The sequence below is a fragment of the Oncorhynchus mykiss genome, chromosome 25, assembly GCF_057628025.1.
Source record: "Oncorhynchus mykiss isolate SJ-2025 chromosome 25, ASM5762802v1, whole genome shotgun sequence".
In the NCBI taxonomy this organism is placed as follows: domain Eukaryota; kingdom Metazoa; phylum Chordata; class Actinopteri; order Salmoniformes; family Salmonidae; genus Oncorhynchus; species Oncorhynchus mykiss.
In genome coordinates this window covers 57,299,390-57,321,686 of record NC_143046.1, presented here as the reverse complement: position 1 = coordinate 57,321,686, position 22,297 = coordinate 57,299,390, and the positions used below count along the sequence as shown (strand labels likewise).

Sequence of the window (22,297 nt, the reverse complement as noted above, 5' to 3'; positions counted from 1 at the left end):
TCCATGTAAAAAACCTGTCTGATTAGAATTAATAATGTCCGACAATACCTTTTTAATTCTATGCGCTATACATTTTGCTAGCATTTTTGCATCACAACACTGAAGTTTAAGGGGCCTCCAATTTTTTTATGGACTGGATCTTTATATTTACCACTTTGAATCGTGTTTCAGTAATAATGAAGGAGTGGTTAAAACATGCTAATAACGGTCCTCTGAGGATATCAAAAGAGGTTTATCAGAGTTATTGACCTCACAAGAAGTCAGATTCAAGTAACTTACGGTAACTTATGGTGCTGAAACTTGAAGGTGCCGCCACGGCACAATCAATCGGAAATGGACAGCTCATGGTGCTGAAAGTAGGCAAATTGGAGTAAACATCATTCATTTTAAACGTCTTCATTTTAATTAGGGATATGTGTTGGAGCCTATTTCTTCCTATTTAAGAAATAAGAGGCAGGCCTACCGGTTTGACTGATGAAATTAGGCTATAGGCTGCTATATCCATAGATATGTTAGTCAATTCCTCCACCCGCCATGCACTCTTTAAATAGCCCACCTCTGTGTCTGTTAAGACTTGAAGTTAGTGTGTATGAGAGGGTATGCCATAGGCCTACCTTTTCTTAAAGAAAAGGGCAAAAAGTACAGTGCTACCCACTATTAGTTTAATATTTTGAGGAAAATTAAACAGATGTGATTATATACAGTTATCTATAACAACACTTTGGTCCGCGATTCTTAATGCTAGAAACAAGCTGTAAAATAGGAATAACTGGGAAAGACGTGACTCTGATGCATATGGGGATATTGTTGTTTCATTTGCTTTGGATATAATCGAATCTGACACTATCAATTGATTAAGCTATTCACATTCTGTACAATAAAATACATTTAAACCCAGACAGCTTTTAGGGAAACACTTGTGACCTCTCGTTGGGTTAAGCCAAGGAAGAAGATTAGCCAGCAGTTGAAGCTTACATTTTTCTGCGTCAGTAGGCCTACTCGGTCTGGGGTGGAAAGGTAGGCCTAACTTGAAAGTACCATGCTCAGATGTTAATTATTTACAAACAGGGACAGTTTCCTTGCAAATAACACACACTGTTTTGGCATTGTATCTCTCTGTCTATACTGTCATTTCAGTCATTTGTGATTTATTTAAAACGTTTCTACTAATACTGTATGGTAACTATTGAAGTCCACTCTTGTACAGCACATTAAAGGTGTATCTCTTTCTCTACAATTTAGGAGATTTTAAGATATTTTGTTGTTTGTGATGGTACTCTAGGTGCGAGGGACATCCTGTGCCACCAGTCAGTTGATGGTGGATGACATTCTGACCCCGTGCTCGCCAGGTGACCCGGCGGCCATAGAATTGACCTGGATGGATGTGCCTAGCGACAAGCTGCTGGAGCCCATTTGGTTACTGACCTGCCCTACATCATAGAAGGCCCTTCAAGTCGGAACTAGAAAATTCAGACATTTCTGACTCTCTGACTCGCTAACTCGTTATGGAATGAGGATTTCAGGTTTCCCACTTGTGAAGTATCAGAATCAACCAGTAGGAAGCTCTACGCTAATAACTTACATTCATTTTAACTCTGAGGTTCCAAGTTTCCGAAAGCATGTGAATGCGTCAATAATTGCCATGGTAATTTTGAATGTTCAGTCAGTGAGCATTATGGGTAATTGTCCTACATACTTACATCAAATGCTTTATGATAGCATCATCTCCTGTAGTAACAGTACCTTTCCAAACACAATTACAATTAAAATTAACAAAGATACAAAATATTGCTAAAGTGAAGAAAATCAGCTCAAAATTGTAGGAGGAAATGCCCCTGCAGCAGGGAGACTTACGGTATTATAATATATTGTAGATAACATTAATATAATTTGTGTATTTACAGTATCAGTACACATGCAAATGAAAGTATATGCTAGGGATTGATCTACACTGAGTGAACAAAACATTAACAACACCTTCCTATTGAGTTTCCCCCCTTTGGTGGTGGACCATTGTTGATACTCAGGGAAAACTGTTGAGCTGAAAAACCCAACAGCATTGCAGTTCTTGACCCAAACCGGTGCACCTGGCACATACTACCATACTCTGTTCAAAGGGACTTAAATCTTTGGTCTTGCCCATTCACCCTCTGAATGACACACATACACAATCCATGTCTCAATTGTCTAAAAATCATTCTTTAACCTGCCCCCCCCCCCCCCCCCCCCCTTCATCTACACTGAGAAAAAGATTTAACAATTCACATCAATAAGGGATTATAGCTTTCACCTGCTTTGTCTATGTCACTGAAAGAGAAGGTGTTCTTAATGTTTAATACACTCAGTGTAATGATGTTATAGATTCCAAGTGGTTGATTTTTTAGGGAATTAATTTATGCTCTATTTATACCTGCAGATCACCACAGCAGCCGAATTTGCTGTGCAGAGGGAGGAGATCCTCCGAGCATCAGGCCTCATCCCGTCACAGAGGGAGGAAATGCTCCGAGCATCAGGCCTCATCCTGTCACAGAGGGAGGGTATCCTCCAAACAGCCAGTGTCCCTTCACAGAGGAAGGGGATTCTCCCAGCAGCTAACATCACTGTGCAGAGGGAGGAGATCTTCCGAGCATCAGGCCTCATCCCTGAAGAGAGGGAGGACATCCGCCTCACAGCCAGTGTCCCTGCACAGAGGGAGGGGATTCTTCCAGCAGCTACTGCAGCTACTGTCACTGTGCGAAAGGAGAAGATCCTCCGAGCATCAGGCCTCATTTCTGCACAAAAGGAGTTGATCCACCTGATGGGTATTATCCAAACAGCCAGTGTCCCTGCACAGAGGGAGGGGATCTTCCGAGCATCAGGCCTCATCCCGCCACCAAGGGAGGGTATCCTCCAAACAGCCAGTGTCCCTGCACAGAGGGAGGGGATCTTCCGAGCATCAGGCCTCATCCCTGAAGAGAGGGAGGAGATCCTCCTCACAGCCAGTGTCCCTGTGAAGAATGAAAACATTCATCCACAACCACCTTCCATCATCCCCATGTTGGCACCACTGCGGAAATGGGATGGTGGAGCGTGTACTCCACCTGTGGATTTCTATTCCAAGAGAAGAGGTCACTTAACCTTACCTAATTAGTAAAGAAATTACTATTGTGAGAATAAGTTGTGATAGATCAAATGTATGGCTCATGTGAGTGTATAGCTGTAATACTTTCATGCATTTTCTACATAAAATTTTTTAGCTCCATTGTACTTTTACATTTGAGTCATTTAGCAGACACTGTTATCCAGAGCGACGTACAGTAGTGAGTCTATACATTTTCATACTCCAGTGAATCTCTCCAGGATTTCACATGGATTTTTTTCATATTTGCGGATAAATATGCTAGATTTTGCAGCGACAATTATGACATTTTGCATTGCAATATGCAATTGTTTTGTCCAATTTGTTGCAAAAATGCACTGACAAGGGAAAAAACTGTGTTGATGTGTCGCTTGATTGAACCATATTATGCAGTAAATGTGCGGTGATTGGTTGAAATTGCGAGCCCTCTTTTTGTACTGTGGTAATTGTCAGTTCTATGCGATAATATTGTGATGTGACTATTTTATGCAGAAATAGTTTGGTGATTGGTCACATTTGTAAGCCCTCACATAATATGCAGGGAATTGTTCATTTTGCAACCAAAACAATGCGGTGGCAGAGTCCTGGAGTAACCTCCCAGTAATCCCTGTGACTGCATGTAGGTTAAGATTGGGTTGTAAACAGAGTATCAGAGCAAGACGTTCCTACCTGTCAGCTAGTAATTGTTCTGTATGGTGACATGAGCAGAGTGGCCTGACTTCTCCCACTTATTACAGATGTCCGACTTAGATATGTTGAGCATCCTGCTATGATGTCCATCACCAAGCCGGAACACTCCGATGCCAACCCTCAGTTCCAGACTGGCACCCGGCCGGTGGCTGAGCCCGAGACCCCTGCTGTTCACAATAACAGTGGAGGCTGGCTCAGCTGGGTCTTTGGGAGTGGAAGAGCTAACAAGAAGGAGGTTCATCTACCTGAGGACAAAGACAGATCTGTAAGGAACTGGTTATTAACACTATATTCTATGTAGAGACAATTGAGTGGATTTAAAAAATAAAAATAAATTGTGGCTTGCTTCACATTGCTAATCTCTTCTTCCTCAGATTGTCTGGGATCCAACTCTGCACAGATGGGTTAACAAAACTGAGCCCAAGGCTGAAGTACACACTTAAATTAAATTCAATTAAAAACAGTGAACAACCATTGTATTTCAACTGTGCTAATATTACCAACAATTTGGAAAATGTGTTGATGTGTTTTACAGAACAAGTGTGTACCACCACCTCCACCGATGGGGACACATGGATATCAGGGGAACACTGGCAGTGTCCCCAAAGGAGTGAATCCCTACTCTATGAAAGCAGGTGAATATTGCTTTAGAATACATGTGGTTTAACCAAGACTGTGTCAGCCAATCATAGATGTCCCTGGTGGTCTCCTCGCTAACACCTTTCCCACTGCCAGCAGGTCTATGGGGCAGCAGATACCCCACAATGCATTACAATGATGGGACCAACTCAAAGCCTCCAAGCCATGGGGCTGGACTGCTTCCTAGACAGCTCTCTGGCTTGCTCCCTCCTTCACACTTTGACCTCATGGCACCAATGGTTGTGCCACCTGACACTCTACACTACTGAGGTATGACTCTGGAAAATCTTTCCAAATTGTATCCATTCATCATTAACTGTGATTTGACTTTAACATAGCAAATGGCTGAAGTAGCAAGGATGTTAACTATTTTTCATTTTTGTCCAACAGGCCATTTTCCCAAATTGAATTTGCCATACATTGATTTTTTTCAGCATTAAAAATGTATTAAAATATGATCTATTAATTAAATATCTCCTTTGTGTCCTCATGTTCACATGAATTTGATGTGTTCTATCATCATTTACAATTCTTATTGCTTCTGCATTTACGTTACTTACTGTACAGACAAATAAATATTATATGCATATATTTTATTTTAGACATTACAAAAACATTTTTTCATGCTTTCTGGATTTCTTACATTTACTTACTGTACAGGAAAGTATATTTTATACACATATTTAAACAAAACAAAAACATTTTATTTATGTATTACATAGATGGCGGCAGGGTAGCCTAGTGGTTAGAGCGTTGGACTAGTAACCTGAAGGTTGCAAGTTCAAACCCCCAAGTTGACAAGGTACAAATCTGTCGTTCTGCTCTCAGTTCTGCACTGTTCCTAGGCCATCATTGAAAATAAGAATTTGTTCTTAATTAACCTTGCCTTGTTAAAAAAAGACACAACGGGGGGGCGGAGCTAGCATGTTGGAGTGAACGGCTGTGCGTGAGAGGCTCCTGCAACTTTTTTGCGAAATAATCTAATTTAACCTACTTTATGGCACTTTTTACAACAAACGTTTATTTCTAATACAAGGTAACTTTCTATATGAAAATGCCGAGTAATAAGCGACCAAAGGACAATAAATCCACAGCGGAGGCCTACTCCCCACTAAACAACGAGACAGACATGGCGGGAGGCACAACGTGACACTTACAGAACTTACCCGGGCTTTGGGGGAGCTACGTGTTGCTATAGCTGAGGATCTTAATAAGGATCTTAATTGCTGAACTGGACACCAAAATCGAGAGCATCATTCGAACGGTCGCTTCGCATGGCCAGAGTATTGTGGACCTTGAGAAAGCTTCTGAATTCAACGCTGGTAGGATCGACGAGTTAGAGAAGCTATGCACGTCATTGCAGGATACTGTGCAGACGCTTTCTGTGAAAAGTGGTGGACCTGGAGGGCCGATCCAGACGTAATAACCTTCGCGTTGTTGGTCTGGCAGAGGGGGTAGAGGCGGGCTCTCGCCCCACCGACTTCTTCGCCAAGCTATTGAAGGATGCAATGGGATCGGATGTTTTGGATTCGGATCCCCAGCTGGACCGCGCACATCGCTCCCTTGTCCCAGTGCCTGGACCGGGCAAACGTCCTCGCCCAGTAAAATCATCTGTTGTCACAGTTTCAAGACCAAGGATCTTATCCTGCGTGAAGCTCGAATGAGGGGCAACCTGTCACATAAAGAGCATCCATTCCGTGTCTATGAGGATTATGCGCCCGATGTGGCAAAGTATCGCGCCGACTACAGAGATGTCATGACCAAACTCTACAAACTCCATCTTCGCCCAGCCTTACTCTTCCCTGCAAGACTAAGAATTACCCCGCCTTCCGGTGAGAAGATTTGGCTCTCCTCGGTTTTGGACGCAGAGAAGTTTATCCGGGGATATACACCAATCCCCCGTACAGGTTAGAGTGCCTTGTTATTGCGTGTTAGGGTCTGCTCATGGACTCGAATCCATACTATACCATATTGGGTGAAAACGTATTAAACGGGCTCAACAAGGGCTACCGAACATGTAAGACGCTGAGCAGACCAATGGATGGCGGTCAGAGCTCTCAATGAACGTTACATTCACTTTCATCCCGGCTGTGCTCAGAGCGATGCATATTTTTTACTTCCAGGTTTGATCACTGACACCTTCGGACGGATATACTTATATTCCCCCACTTTTGTTTTGTTTCGTTATTTATTTTACAATCCTTACATTATTCTTACTACCATACCATTTATTTATTGCTTGCAGGGGACTGGGGGTGATGGTTGGGAGGGGGCAGACACCTGGTTAGCAGGTTGATGTTTTGTGCCGTTCTGCCTTTCTCTGGCCGTGGGCCTCTCTCTCCCGACTAGAGTCCCACCAGCCCTCTGTAGTGCTTATGTCTGTGTAGGTGTGCGTACATATAATTACTATTTGTACTTTATTACTATTTTCTCTTAGCATTTTAGTATTATGTATGTGTATATTTTAAATCAGTGTAGACTGTTATTCTGGGGTATGAATGTTTGTATGTGTATATGTGCATATGGATGTATATACATATTCTTTAAATATATATTTTTATATATGATTTTTTTGTGTGGGTATGTATACATACATGTATATGTATGTATATGTGTGTGTGTGTGTGTGTGTGTATGTATATATATGTATATATACGTATGTGTATCTATATGTATGTATGTATGTGTGTATGTATGTACAGTGCCTTGCGAAAGTATTCGGCCCCCTTGAACTTTGCGACCTTTTGCCACATTTCAGGCTTCAAACATGAAGATATAAAACTGTATTTTTTTGTGAAGAATCAACAACAAGTGGGACACAATCATGAAGTGGAACGACATTTATTGGATATTTCAAACTTTTTTAACAAATCAAAAACTGAAAAATTGGGCGAAGCGTTCATTACAGTTATACATAAGAAGGGTAAAGATCCAGAAGAGGTAGGGTCATACAGACCAATATCTCTCCTTAATACAGACCAAAAGATTTTAGCAAAAACTCTGGCTAACAGGCTTAGCACTTTAATTGGCAAATTGGTCCATTCGGATCAGACCGGCTTTATCCCTAACAGAAACTCATTCTTCAATCTCAGGCGCCTCTTCAATATTATGTCTTCTCAGAGGTTACCCAACGTGGACCTTGCCGTCATATCTCTTGACGCCGAAAAGGCCTTTGACCAAGTTGAGTGGCCCTATCTATTCAAGGTCCTACAGAAATGTAATATTGGAGATAGGTTCATAAATTGGATCCAGCTTTTATATAGGAACCCCTGTGCCAGAATACTCACTAACCAATCATTGTCGACCCGATTTAACCTCAACAGGGGGACAAGGCAGGGTTGTGCACTGTCGCCTATGCTCTTCACCCTAATTATCGAACCGCTCGCTCAGACGATTAGATCTCATGCAGCAATACACGGCTATAATACTAAAGATACTATAAATAAGATCTCCCTATACGCAGATGACATCCTCCTCTATGTAACAGAACCCCAGGCTAGTATCCCAGCTATTCTTGATGTGATCAATTTGTTTGGTACCTTCTCGGGATACAGAATAAATTAGAACAAGAGTGAATTAATGCCCATACGGTCGCAAAAAAAAACAAACAACTGGACTCAATTATCAATCCTTTCATCTGGGATTATAAAACACACAGGATAGGTAAAAAACACCTCTGTAAATCCAAGATGGAAGGAGGATTGTCTCTCCCAAATTTTATATTTTATTACTGGGCCGCTAACCTCCGCATTGTTACGTTTCTGCTGGATGACGTACTTCCGGCATCCAGCTGGCTTAGTATGGAGCGTGAGGAGTGTCACCCCTTCTCTATTGGCGCTGTGATTTTGTCGCCTGTCAATCTGGAGATGTCACTTTATTGTAACAATCCTATCATACATAGCACAGTCCGAATCTGGAAGCAAATGAAAGTCCACTTTGAGCTTAGACCAATGTCATTCATGCTCCCTGTCGCCAGGAATCCCTCCTTTGCCCCTTCTAACCTTGATAACACCTTTGAGCGATGGGGAGAGTTGGGGATAAGTACCATAGGGGATTTATACATAGAAGGGACCTTTGCTTCCTTTGAGTTGCTGAGGGAAACTTATAACCTTCCCAGAAGTAATTTTTTCAGATACCTACAAATTAGAGACTACGTTAGGAAACACCTCCCAACATTTGGGAATGCCAAACCTTCCATGTTTGACGGATGCATAAAAATATGCCCCACCTCCGATAAACTGATATCGCGTCTATATGATGCTTTTCAATCTGTTAGCACACCTTCCACTGATGCCATCAAGGCAAAATGGGAGGAAGAACTAGGGACTGACATCTCGGTGGCAGACTGGGAAGAGAGCTTGGAGTATATCCACACATGCTCCATTAATTCCAGACATCGTCTCATATAATTCAAGGTTTTACACAGATTACACTATTCCAAAACTAAACTGCATAGGATATTTCCTGACACATCCCATACATGTGATAAATGTCAGGCTACGCAGGGTACACTACTCCACTGCTTTGCCCTATGCTCTAGCTTGCATGGTTATTGGAGTGGAATTTTTGGGATCCTCTCTGAAGTTTTGGAGACTGAGTCCCTAAACGGATTAACCAACCCCCAAAAACAACTAATCTCGTACGGTCTCATCTCGGCAAAAAAACTAATCTTGTTGTTTTGGAAGAGGAGGGAAGCGCCCTCTACCAAATTATGGCTCAGTGAATTGGCAAATACTGTACACTTAGAAAGAATTAGATATATTCTGAACAATAAATTATCAACATTTGATCAAATCTGGCAGCCTTTCCTCTCCTACTTGGACGAGTCGGCGCTGTGAATTTGTACTTATTAACGCACTCTCAATTGTAATATTTTAATCTACCTTTGGGCAGCATGTGCTGGCCCTGCCACCCGAACAGTTGGGGGGGGGGGGATAGGGGGGACATCTTCCCTCTTTCTTTCTACGTGTCCTTGTTTTGTATGTCGTGTTTTGTATTATTTGTTCTGCACCCAGAACTCTGGGTCTTGTTGTTCCTGTATGCTCTTTTATGTTTAGATAAGAATTGTATACCTGTCTTGTATACCACCTATACACCATTCTTGTGTGTTTAATAAAAAATATTAGAAACAAAAAAAGACACAACAAAATATATTTAGATGCATTTTCAATTCCTAAATGTCAATATTTTATTTTCTGTGCCACGTGTTTATGCCCATTTATGTACATCCTGTATACACCTCACACACATGGTCAGGGGCTTAAAAATAAGAAAACAGTAACATGTCAGATAGAGTTTACATTTTTGAGTTTGCATCCCAATATGACACTTTAAATATTTCACAGAATACTGAAATGTAACAAAACACCTATTGTGTTTATTGAGATGTAAACTGAGATGCTCAGTTGGTCAATATTTCCCTCCAGTGATTCCCCAACATCTTGTCAACATGGGACCCAAAAATGGAGCAGATATCTTATACCAACCTATCTAAATAGACATGTATCCATAACAAGGCCTAGGAGGCCCCTATACTGTCCAAAGATCTCTCCAAAATGTCACATATTTTAAAGCATCTTTATTTTCATGCATATAACTTGGCAAAAAAAATGTTTTTTTTTAACCAAATTTACATTCTTTTGTGTAGACAATCATTTTTGATGATTTCATGACTGTTTGATAGTAGGTCCCTGAATGGTCAAAAACCCTCTTCAAATAGAAGTATGTTTGTAGCACAAAATATCTTACAGGAAGGCCCTCTCACTCTCTCATCATGTCACAAGCAGACAGGCTCCCAGAGGCAGGGCCATAAAAGGCCCCATCTCACTCAGCTGCCGCTGCCCTCTCCAACAGCCATCAGCACAGAACAGCATGAATCAAATCAAAGTATATTTGTCACATGCGCCGAATACCGCAGTGAAATGCTTACTTACAGGCTCTAACCAATAGTGCAAAAAAAAGGTATTAGGTGAACAATAGGTAGGTTAAGAAATAAAAACAACAGTAAGAAGACAGTGAAAAATACAGTAGTGAGGCTATAAAACTAGCGAGGCTACATACAGACACCGGTTAGTCAGGCTGATTGAGGTAGAATGTACATGTAAATATGGTTAAAGTGACTATGCATATATGATGAACAGAGAGTAGCAGCAGTGTAAAGAGGGGTTGGCAGGTGGTGGGATTTCTAATCCCTTGATATTATTGTAGGATCGGATTTTAATAGCTAACTTTTCGATGGCCATAATAAATAGATATGCCGATAGTGGACAACCTTCTTTTATGAGAAGTAGCCATTATTTACTATTGTCACATGTGCTCCCTCTCCGGCCTCTAGGTCACCAGGCTGTTCGTTATGGCGCACACCTGTCACCAGCCTTACACGCATTATGACACTCACCTGGACTCCATCACCTCCTTGATTACCTGCCCTTTATATGTCCCTCCCTTTGGTTTCTACCCCCATTAGTCATTGTTGCTGTTTCATGTCAGTGCGCTGTTTGTGTTCCTTGTTTTGTTCATTTATTTATTAATTAAATGTATTCATTCCCTGAACTTGCTTCCCGACTCTCAGAGTACATCCGTACAACTATTTTTCACATAGGGTTACTATACATGATTTTAACCCATTTTATAAGAGATTGTCCAAAATTGAAATGTTCCAGGCATTAATATATAAACTCCAGTCGTACTTTATGAAAAGCCTTTTAAAAGTCAGCTATGAATAGCAGGCCTGGTTTCCCTGATTTTTCATAGTGTTCTATTGGTTGCAGTACTTGCTGTATATGATCTCCAATATATTGTCCATGTAAAAAACCTGTCTGATTAGAATTAATAATGTCCGACAATACCTTTTTAATTCTATGCGCTATACATTTTGCTAGCATTTTTGCATCACAACACTGAAGTTTAAGGGGCCTCCAATTTTTTTATGGACTGGATCTTTATATTTACCACTTTGAATCGTGTTTCAGTAATAATGAAGGAGTGGTTAAAACATGCTAATAACGGTCCTCTGAGGATATCAAAAGAGGTTTATCAGAGTTATTGACCTCACAAGAAGTCAGATTCAAGTAACTTACGGTAACTTATGGTGCTGAAACTTGAAGGTGCCGCCACGGCACAATCAATCGGAAATGGACAGCTCATGGTGCTGAAAGTAGGCAAATTGGAGTAAACATCATTCATTTTAAACGTCTTAATTTTAATTAGGGATATGTGTTGGAGCCTATTTCTTCCTATTTAAGAAATAAGAGGCAGGCCTACCGGTTTGACTGATGAAATTAGGCTATAGGCTGCTATATCCATAGATATGTTAGTCAATTCCTCCACCCGCCATGCACTCTTTAAATAGCCCACCTCTGTGTCTGTTAAGACTTGAAGTTAGTGTGTATGAGAGGGTATGCCATAGGCCTACCTTTTCTTAAAGAAAAGGGCAAAAAGTACAGTGCTACCCACTATTAGTTTAATATTTTGAGGAAAATTAAACAGATGTGATTATATACAGTTATCTATAACAACACTTTGGTCCGCGATTCTTAATGCTAGAAACAAGCTGTAAAATAGGAATAACTGGGAAAGACGTGACTCTGATGCATATGGGGATATTGTTGTTTCATTTGCTTTGGATATAATCGAATCTGACACTATCAATTGATTAAGCTATTCACATTCTGTACAATAAAATACATTTAAACCCAGACAGCTTTTAGGGAAACACTTGTGACCTCTCGTTGGGTTAAGCCAAGGAAGAAGATTAGCCAGCAGTTGAAGCTTACATTTTTCTGCGTCAGTAGGCCTACTCGGTCTGGGGTGGAAAGGTAGGCCTAACTTGAAAGTACCATGCTCAGATGTTAATTATTTACAAACAGGGACAGTTTCCTTGCAAATAACACACACTGTTTTGGCATTGTATCTCTCTGTCTATACTGTCATTTCAGTCATTTGTGATTTATTTAAAACGTTTCTACTAATACTGTATGGTAACTATTGAAGTCCACTCTTGTACAGCACATTAAAGGTGTATCTCTTTCTCTACAATTTAGGAGATTTTAAGATATTTTGTTGTTTGTGATGGTACTCTAGGTGCGAGGGACATCCTGTGCCACCAGTCAGTTGATGGTGGATGACATTCTGACCCCGTGCTCGCCAGGTGACCCGGCGGCCATAGAATTGACCTGGATGGATGTGCCTAGCGACAAGCTGCTGGAGCCCATTTGGTTACTGACCTGCCCTACATCATAGAAGGCCCTTCAAGTCGGAACTAGAAAATTCAGACATTTCTGACTCTCTGACTCGCTAACTCGTTATGGAATGAGGATTTCAGGTTTCCCACTTGTGAAGTATCAGAATCAACCAGTAGGAAGCTCTACGCTAATAACTTACATTCATTTTAACTCTGAGGTTCCAAGTTTCCGAAAGCATGTGAATGCGTCAATAATTGCCATGGTAATTTTGAATGTTCAGTCAGTGAGCATTATGGGTAATTGTCCTACATACTTACATCAAATGCTTTATGATAGCATCATCTCCTGTAGTAACAGTACCTTTCCAAACACAATTACAATTAAAATTAACAAAGATACAAAATATTGCTAAAGTGAAGAAAATCAGCTCAAAATTGTAGGAGGAAATGCCCCTGCAGCAGGGAGACTTACGGTATTATAATATATTGTAGATAACATTAATATAATTTGTGTATTTACAGTATCAGTACACATGCAAATGGAAGTATATGCTAGGGATTGATCTACACTGAGTGAACAAAACATTAACAACACCTTCCTATTGAGTTTCCCCCCTTTGGTGGTGGACCATTGTTGATACTCAGGGAAAACTGTTGAGCTGAAAAACCCAACAGCATTGCAGTTCTTGACCCAAACCGGTGCACCTGGCACATACTACCATACTCTGTTCAAAGGGACTTAAATCTTTGGTCTTGCCCATTCACCCTCTGAATGACACACATACACAATCCATGTCTCAATTGTCTAAAAATCATTCTTTAACCTGCCCCCCCCCCCCCCCCCCCCCTTCATCTACACTGAGAAAAAGATTTAACAATTCACATCAATAAGGGATTATAGCTTTCACCTGCTTTGTCTATGTCACTGAAAGAGAAGGTGTTCTTAATGTTTAATACACTCAGTGTAATGATGTTATAGATTCCAAGTGGTTGATTTTTTAGGGAATTAATTTATGCTCTATTTATACCTGCAGATCACCACAGCAGCCGAATTTGCTGTGCAGAGGGAGGAGATCCTCCGAGCATCAGGCCTCATCCCGTCACAGAGGGAGGAAATGCTCCGAGCATCAGGCCTCATCCTGTCACAGAGGGAGGGTATCCTCCAAACAGCCAGTGTCCCTTCACAGAGGAAGGGGATTCTCCCAGCAGCTAACATCACTGTGCAGAGGGAGGAGATCTTCCGAGCATCAGGCCTCATCCCTGAAGAGAGGGAGGACATCCGCCTCACAGCCAGTGTCCCTGCACAGAGGGAGGGGATTCTTCCAGCAGCTACTGCAGCTACTGTCACTGTGCGAAAGGAGAAGATCCTCCGAGCATCAGGCCTCATTTCTGCACAAAAGGAGTTGATCCACCTGATGGGTATTATCCAAACAGCCAGTGTCCCTGCACAGAGGGAGGGGATCTTCCGAGCATCAGGCCTCATCCCGCCACCAAGGGAGGGTATCCTCCAAACAGCCAGTGTCCCTGCACAGAGGGAGGGGATCTTCCGAGCATCAGGCCTCATCCCTGAAGAGAGGGAGGAGATCCTCCTCACAGCCAGTGTCCCTGTGAAGAATGAAAACATTCATCCACAACCACCTTCCATCATCCCCATGTTGGCACCACTGCGGAAATGGGATGGTGGAGCGTGTACTCCACCTGTGGATTTCTATTCCAAGAGAAGAGGTCACTTAACCTTACCTAATTAGTAAAGAAATTACTATTGTGAGAATAAGTTGTGATAGATCAAATGTATGGCTCATGTGAGTGTATAGCTGTAATACTTTCATGCATTTTCTACATAAAAATTTTTAGCTCCATTGTACTTTTACATTTGAGTCATTTAGCAGACACTGTTATCCAGAGCGACGTACAGTAGTGAGTCTATACATTTTCATACTCCAGTGAATCTCTCCAGGATTTCACATGGATTTTTTTCATATTTGCGGATAAATATGCTAGATTTTGCAGCGACAATTATGACATTTTGCATTGCAATATGCAATTGTTTTGTCCAATTTGTTGCAAAAATGCACTGACAAGGGAAAAAACTGTGTTGATGTGTCGCTTGATTGAACCATATTATGCAGTAAATGTGCGGTGATTGGTTGAAATTGCGAGCACTCTTTTTGTACTGTGGTAATTGTCAGTTCTATGCGATAATATTGTGATGTGACTATTTTATGCAGAAATAGTTTGGTGATTGGTCACATTTGTAAGCCCTCACATAATATGCAGGGAATTGTTAATTTTGCAACCAAAACAATGCGGTGGCAGAGTCCTGGAGTAACCTCCCAGTAATCCCTGTGACTGCATGTAGGTTAAGATTGGGTTGTAAACAGAGTATCAGAGCAAGACGTTCCTACCTGTCAGCTAGTAATTGTTCTGTATGGTGACATGAGCAGAGTGGCCTGACTTCTCCCACTTATTACAGATGTCCGACTTAGATATGTTGAGCATCCTGCTATGATGTCCATCACCAAGCCGGAACACTCCGATGCCAACCCTCAGTTCCAGACTGGCACCCGGCCGGTGGCTGAGCCCGAGACCCCTGCTGTTCACAATAACAGTGGAGGCTGGCTCAGCTGGGTCTTTGGGAGTGGAAGAGCTAACAAGAAGGAGGTTCATCTACCTGAGGACAAAGACAGATCTGTAAGGAACTGGTTATTAACACTATATTCTATGTAGAGACAATTGAGTGGATTTAAAAAATAAAAATAAATTGTGGCTTGCTTCACATTGCTAATCTCTTCTTCCTCAGATTGTCTGGGATCCAACTCTGCACAGATGGGTTAACAAAACTGAGCCCAAGGCTGAAGTACACACTTAAATTAAATTCAATTAAAAACAGTGAACAACCATTGTATTTCAACTGTGCTAATATTACCAACAATTTGGAAAATGTGTTGATGTGTTTTACAGAACAAGTGTGTACCACCACCTCCACCGATGGGGACACATGGATATCAGGGGAACACTGGCAGTGTCCCCAAAGGAGTGAATCCCTACTCTATGAAAGCAGGTGAATATTGCTTTAGAATACATGTGGTTTAACCAAGACTGTGTCAGCCAATCATAGATGTCCCTGGTGGTCTCCTCGCTAACACCTTTCCCACTGCCAGCAGGTCTATGGGGCAGCAGATACCCCACAATGCATTACAATGATGGGACCAACTCAAAGCCTCCAAGCCATGGGGCTGGACTGCTTCCTAGACAGCTCTCTGGCTTGCTCCCTCCTTCACACTTTGACCTCATGGCACCAATGGTTGTGCCACCTGACACTCTACACTACTGAGGTATGACTCTGGAAAATCTTTCCAAATTGTATCCATTCATCATTAACTGTGATTTGACTTTAACATAGCAAATGGCTGAAGTAGCAAGGATGTTAACTATTTTTCATTTTTGTCCAACAGGCCATTTTCCCAAATTGAATTTGCCATACATTGATTTTTTTCAGCATTAAAAATGTATTAAAATATGATCTATTAATTAAATATCTCCTTTGTGTCCTCATGTTCACATGAATTTGATGTGTTCTATCATCATTTACAATTCTTATTGCTTCTGCATTTACGTTACTTACTGTACAGACAAATAAATATTATATGCATATATTTTATTTTAGACATTACAAAAACATTTTTTCATGCTTTCTGGATTTCTTACATTTACTTACTGTACAGGAAAGTATATTTTATACACATATTTAAACAAAACAAAAACATTTTATTTATGTATTACATAGATGGCGGCAGGGTAGCCTAGTGGTTAGAGCGTTGGACTAGTAACCTGAAGGTTGCAAGTTCAAACCCCCAAGTTGACAAGGTACAAATCTGTCGTTCTGCTCTCAGTTCTGCACTGTTCATAGGCCATCATTGAAAATAAGAATTTGTTCTTAATTAACCTTGCCTTGTTAAAAAAAGACACAACGGGGGGGCGGAGCTAGCATGTTGGAGTGAACGGCTGTGCGTGAGAGGCTCCTGCAACTTTTTTGCGAAATAATCTAATTTAACCTACTTTATGGCACTTTTTACAACAAACGTTTATTTCTAATACAAGGTAACTTTCTATATGAAAATGCCGAGTAATAAGCGACCAAAGGACAATAAATCCACAGCGGAGGCCTACTCCCCACTAAACAACGAGACAGACATGGCGGGAGGCACAACGTGACACTTACAGAACTTACCCGGGCTTTGGGGGAGCTACGTGTTGCTATAGCTGAGGATCTTAAGGCCTCTATTGCTGAACTGGACACCAAAATCGAGAGCATCATTCGAACGGTCGCTTCGCATGGCCAGAGTATTGTGGACCTTGAGAAAGCTTCTGAATTCAACGCTGGTAGGATCGACGAGTTAGAGAAGCTATGCACGTCATTGCAGGATACTGTGCAGACGCTTTCTGTGAAAAGTGGTGGACCTGGAGGGCCGATCCAGACGTAATAACCTTCGCGTTGTTGGTCTGGCAGAGGGGGTAGAGGCGGGCTCTCGCCCCACCGACTTCTTCGCCAAGCTATTGAAGGATGCAATGGGATCGGATGTTTTGGATTCGGATCCCCAGCTGGACCGCGCACATCGCTCCCTTGTCCCAGTGCCTGGACCGGGCAAACGTCCTCGCCCAGTAAAATCATCTGTTGTCACAGTTTCAAGACCAAGGATCTTATCCTGCGTGAAGCTCGAATGAGGGGCAACCTGTCACATAAAGAGCATCCATTCCGTGTCTATGAGGATTATGCGCCCGATGTGGCAAAGTATCGCGCCGACTACAGAGATGTCATGACCAAACTCTACAAACTCCATCTTCGCCCAGCCTTACTCTTCCCTGCAAGACTAAAAATTACCCCGCCTTCCGGTGAGAAGATTTGGCTCTCCTCGGTTTTGGACGCAGAGAAGTTTATCCGGGGATATACACCAATCCCCCGTACAGGTTAGAGTGCCTTGTTATTGCGTGTTAGGGTCTGCTCATGGACTCGAATCCATACTATACCATATTGGGTGAAAACGTATTAAACGGGCTCAACAAGGGCTACCGAACATGTAAGACGCTGAGCAGACCAATGGATGGCGGTCAGAGCTCTCAATGAACGTTACATTCACTTTCATCCCGGCTGTGCTCAGAGCGATGCATATTTTTTACTTCCAGGTTTGATCACTGACACCTTCGGACGGATATACTTATATTCCCCCACTTTTGTTTTGTTTCGTTATTTATTTTACAATCCTTACATTATTCTTACTACCATACCATTTATTTATTGCTTGCAGGGGACTGGGGGTGATGGTTGGGAGGGGGCAGACACCTGGTTAGCAGGTTGATGTTTTGTGCCGTTCTGCCTTTCTCTGGCCGTGGGCCTCTCTCTCCCGACTAGAGTCCCACCAGCCCTCTGTAGTGCTTATGTCTGTGTAGGTGTGCGTACATATAATTACTATTTGTACTTTATTACTATTTTCTCTTAGCATTTTAGTATTATGTATGTGTATATTTTAAATCAGTGTAGACTGTTATTCTGGGGTATGAATGTTTGTATGTGTATATGTGCATATGGATGTATATACATATTCTTTAAATATATATTTTTATATATGATTTTTTTGTGTGGGTATGTATACATACATGTATATGTATGTATATGTGTGTGTGTGTGTGTGTGTGTATGTATATATATGTATATATACGTATGTGTATCTATATGTATGTATGTATGTGTGTATGTATGTACAGTGCCTTGCGAAAGTATTCGGCCCCCTTGAACTTTGCGACCTTTTGCCACATTTCAGGCTTCAAACATGAAGATATAAAACTGTATTTTTTTGTGAAGAATCAACAACAAGTGGGACACAATCATGAAGTGGAACGACATTTATTGGATATTTCAAACTTTTTTAACAAATCAAAAACTGAAAAATTGGGCGAAGCGTTCATTACAGTTATACATAAGAAGGGTAAAGATCCAGAAGAGGTAGGGTCATACAGACCAATATCTCTCCTTAATACAGACCAAAAGATTTTAGCAAAAACTCTGGCTAACAGGCTTAGCACTTTAATTGGCAAATTGGTCCATTCGGATCAGACCGGCTTTATCCCTAACAGAAACTCATTCTTCAATCTCAGGCGCCTCTTCAATATTATGTATTCTCAGAGGTTACCCAACGTGGACCTTGCCGTCATATCTCTTGACGCTGAAAAGGCCTTTGACCAAGTTGAGTGGCCCTATCTATTCAAGGTCCTACAGAAATGTAATATTGGAGATAGGTTCATAAATTGGATCCAGCTTTTATATAGGAACCCCTGTGCCAGAATACTCACTAACCAATCATTGTCGACCCGATTTAACCTCAACAGGGGGACAAGGCAGGGTTGTGCACTGTCGCCTATGCTCTTCACCCTAATTATCGAACCGCTCGCTCAGACGATTAGATCTCATGCAGCAATACACGGCTATAATACTAAAGATACTATAAATAAGATCTCCCTATACGCAGATGACATCCTCCTCTATGTAACAGAACCCCAGGCTAGTATCCCAGCTATTCTTGATGTGATCAATTTGTTTGGTACCTTCTCGGGATACAGAATAAATTAGAACAAGAGTGAATTAATGCCCATACGGTCGCAAAAAAAAACAAACAACTGGACTCAATTATCAATCCTTTCATCTGGGATTATAAAACACACAGGATAGGTAAAAAACACCTCTGTAAATCCAAGATGGAAGGAGGATTGTCTCTCCCAAATTTTATATTTTATTACTGGGCCGCTAACCTCCGCATTGTTACGTTTCTGCTGGATGACGTACTTCCGGCATCCAGCTGGCTTAGTATGGAGCGTGAGGAGTGTCACCCCTTCTCTATTGGCGCTGTGATTTTGTCGCCTGTCAATCTGGAGATGTCACTTTATTGTAACAATCCTATCATACATAGCACAGTCCGAATCTGGAAGCAAATGAAAGTCCACTTTGAGCTTAGACCAATGTCATTCATGCTCCCTGTCGCCAGGAATCCCTCCTTTGCCCCTTCTAACCTTGATAACACCTTTGAGCGATGGGGAGAGTTGGGGATAAGTACCATAGGGGATTTATACATAGAAGGGACCTTTGCTTCCTTTGAGTTGCTGAGGGAAACTTATAACCTTCCCAGAAGTAATTTTTTCAGATACCTACAAATTAGAGACTACGTTAGGAAACACCTCCCAACATTTGGGAATGCCAAACCTTCCATGTTTGACGGATGCATAAAAATATGCCCCACCTCCGATAAACTGATATCGCGTCTATATGATGCTTTTCAATCTGTTAGCACACCTTCCACTGATGCCATCAAGGCAAAATGGGAGGAAGAACTAGGGACTGACATCTCGGTGGCAGACTGGGAAGAGAGCTTGGAGTATATCCACACATGCTCCATTAATTCCAGACATCGTCTCATATAATTCAAGGTTTTACACAGATTACACTATTCCAAAACTAAACTGCATAGGATATTTCCTGACACATCCCATACATGTGATAAATGTCAGGCTACGCAGGGTACACTACTCCACTGCTTTGCCCTATGCTCTAGCTTGCATGGTTATTGGAGTGGAATTTTTGGGATCCTCTGAAGTTTTGGAGACTGAGTCCCTAAACGGATTAACCAACCCCCAAAAACAACTAATCTCGTACGGTCTCATCTCGGCAAAAAAACTAATCTTGTTGTTTTGGAAGAGGAGGGAAGCGCCCTCTACCAAATTATGGCTCAGTGAATTGGCAAATACTGTACACTTAGAAAGAATTAGATATATTCTGAACAATAAATTATCAACATTTGATCAAATCTGGCAGCCTTTCCTCTCCTACTTGGACGAGTCGGCGCTGTGAATTTGTACTTATTAACGCACTCTCAATTGTAATATTTTAATCTACCTTTGGGCAGCATGTGCTGGCCCTGCCACCCGAACAGTTGGGGGGGGGGGGGGGGGGGGGGGGGGGACATCTTCCCTCTTTCTTTCTACGTGTCCTTGTTTTGTATGTCGTGTTTTGTATTATTTGTTCTGCACCCAGAACTCTGGGTCTTGTTGTTCCTGTATGCTCTTTTATGTTTAGATAAGAATTGTATACCTGTCTTGTATACCACCTATACACCATTCTTGTGTGTTTAATAAAAAATATTAGAAACAAAAAAAGACACAACAAAATATATTTAGATGCATTTTCAATTCCTAAATGTCAATATTTTATTTTCTGTGCCACGTGTTTATGCCCATTTATGTACATCCTGTATACACCTCACACACATGGTCAGGGGCTTAAAAATAAGAAAACAGTAACATGTCAGATAGAGTTTACATTTTTGAGTTTGCATCCCAATATGACACTTTAAATATTTCACAGAATACTGAAATGTAACAAAACACCTATTGTGTTTATTGAGATGTAAACTGAGATGCTCAGTTGGTCAATATTTCCCTCCAGTGATTCCCCAACATCTTGTCAACATGGGACCCAAAAATGGAGCAGATATCTTATACCAACCTATCTAAATAGACATGTATCCATAACAAGGCCTAGGAGGCCCCTATACTGTCCAAAGATCTCTCCAAAATGTCACATATTTTAAAGCATCTTTATTTTCATGCATATAACTTGGCAAAAAAAATTTGGGGTGACCACATTCACATTCTTTTGTGTAGACAATCATTTTTGATGATTTCATGACTGTTTGATAGTAGGTCCCTGAATGGTCAAAAACCCTCTTCAAATAGAAGTATGTTTGTAGCACAAAATATCTTACAGGAAGGCCCTCTCACTCTCTCATCATGTCACAAGCAGACAGGCTCCCAGAGGCAGGGCCATAAAAGGCCCCATCTCACTCAGCTGCCGCTGCCCTCTCCAACAGCCATCAGCACAGAACAGCATGAATCAAATCAAAGTATATTTGTCACATGCGCCGAATACCGCAGTGAAATGCTTACTTACAGGCTCTAACCAATAGTGCAAAAAAAAGGTATTAGGTGAACAATAGGTAGGTTAAGAAATAAAAACAACAGTAAGAAGACAGTGAAAAATACAGTAGTGAGGCTATAAAACTAGCGAGGCTACATACAGACACCGGTTAGTCAGGCTGATTGAGGTAGAATGTACATGTAAATATGGTTAAAGTGACTATGCATATATGATGAACAGAGAGTAGCAGCAGTGTAAAGAGGGGTTGGCAGGTGGTGGGATTTCTAATCCCTTGATATTATTGTAGGATCGGATTTTAATAGCTAACTTTTCGATGGCCATAATAAATACAGTGCCTTGCGAAAGTATTCGGCCCCCTTGAACTTTGCGACCTTTTGCCACATTTCAGGCTTCAAACATAAAGATATAAAACTGTATTTTTTTGTGAAGAATCAACAACAAGTGGGACACAATCATGAAGTGGAACGTCATTTATTAAATATTTCAAACTTTTTTAACAAATCAAAAACTGAAATATTGGGCGTGCAAAATTATTCAGCCCCCTTAAGTTAATACTTTGTAGCGCCACCTTTTGCTGCGATTACAGCTGTAAGTCGCTTGGGGTATCTCTATCAGTTTTGCACATCGAGAGACTGACATATTTTCCCATTCCTCCTTGCAAAACAGCTCGAGCTCAGTGAGGTTG

The 22,297-nt window shown here is 41.4% G+C and overlaps 2 protein-coding genes across 2 annotated transcripts; both read left to right on the top strand.

Annotated features, from left to right (window-relative positions):
- The first annotated feature begins 2,313 nt into the window (after positions 1-2,313).
- LOC149972061 (uncharacterized) lies at positions 2,314-3,176 on the top strand. The gene has a single exon (XM_090220616.1). It carries the CDS (start codon positions 2,396-2,398, stop codon positions 3,128-3,130), a length of 735 nt encoding a protein of 244 aa, XP_090076742.1. The 5' UTR covers positions 2,314-2,395; the 3' UTR covers positions 3,131-3,176.
- A 10,384-nt stretch (positions 3,177-13,560) lies between these two features.
- LOC110505341 (uncharacterized) lies at positions 13,561-16,165 on the top strand. Its single transcript, XM_090220615.1, has 5 exons — positions 13,561-14,354; positions 15,103-15,320; positions 15,430-15,486; positions 15,591-15,690; positions 15,791-16,165. The coding sequence occupies exons 1-5, from the start codon at positions 13,643-13,645 to the stop codon at positions 15,961-15,963; spliced, it is 1,260 nt and encodes a 419-aa protein (XP_090076741.1). The 5' UTR covers positions 13,561-13,642; the 3' UTR covers positions 15,964-16,165.
- Positions 16,166-22,297: the final 6,132 nt, after the last annotated feature.

What these genes read in the sequence shown, in the direction of transcription:
- LOC149972061 (XM_090220616.1), top strand. Translation starts at nt 2,396, where the DNA reads ATGCTCTATTTATACCTGCAGATCACCACAGCAGCCGAATTTGCTGTG.
- LOC110505341 (XM_090220615.1), top strand. Translation starts at nt 13,643, where the DNA reads ATGCTCTATTTATACCTGCAGATCACCACAGCAGCCGAATTTGCTGTG. An exon ending in CTGAGGACAAAGACAGATCT is followed by an intron (nt 15,321 to 15,429) that starts GTAAGGAACTGG and finishes CTTCTTCCTCAG; the next exon opens with ATTGTCTGGGATCCAACTCT. An exon ending in AAACTGAGCCCAAGGCTGAA is followed by an intron (nt 15,487 to 15,590) that starts GTACACACTTAA and finishes TGTGTTTTACAG; the next exon opens with AACAAGTGTGTACCACCACC.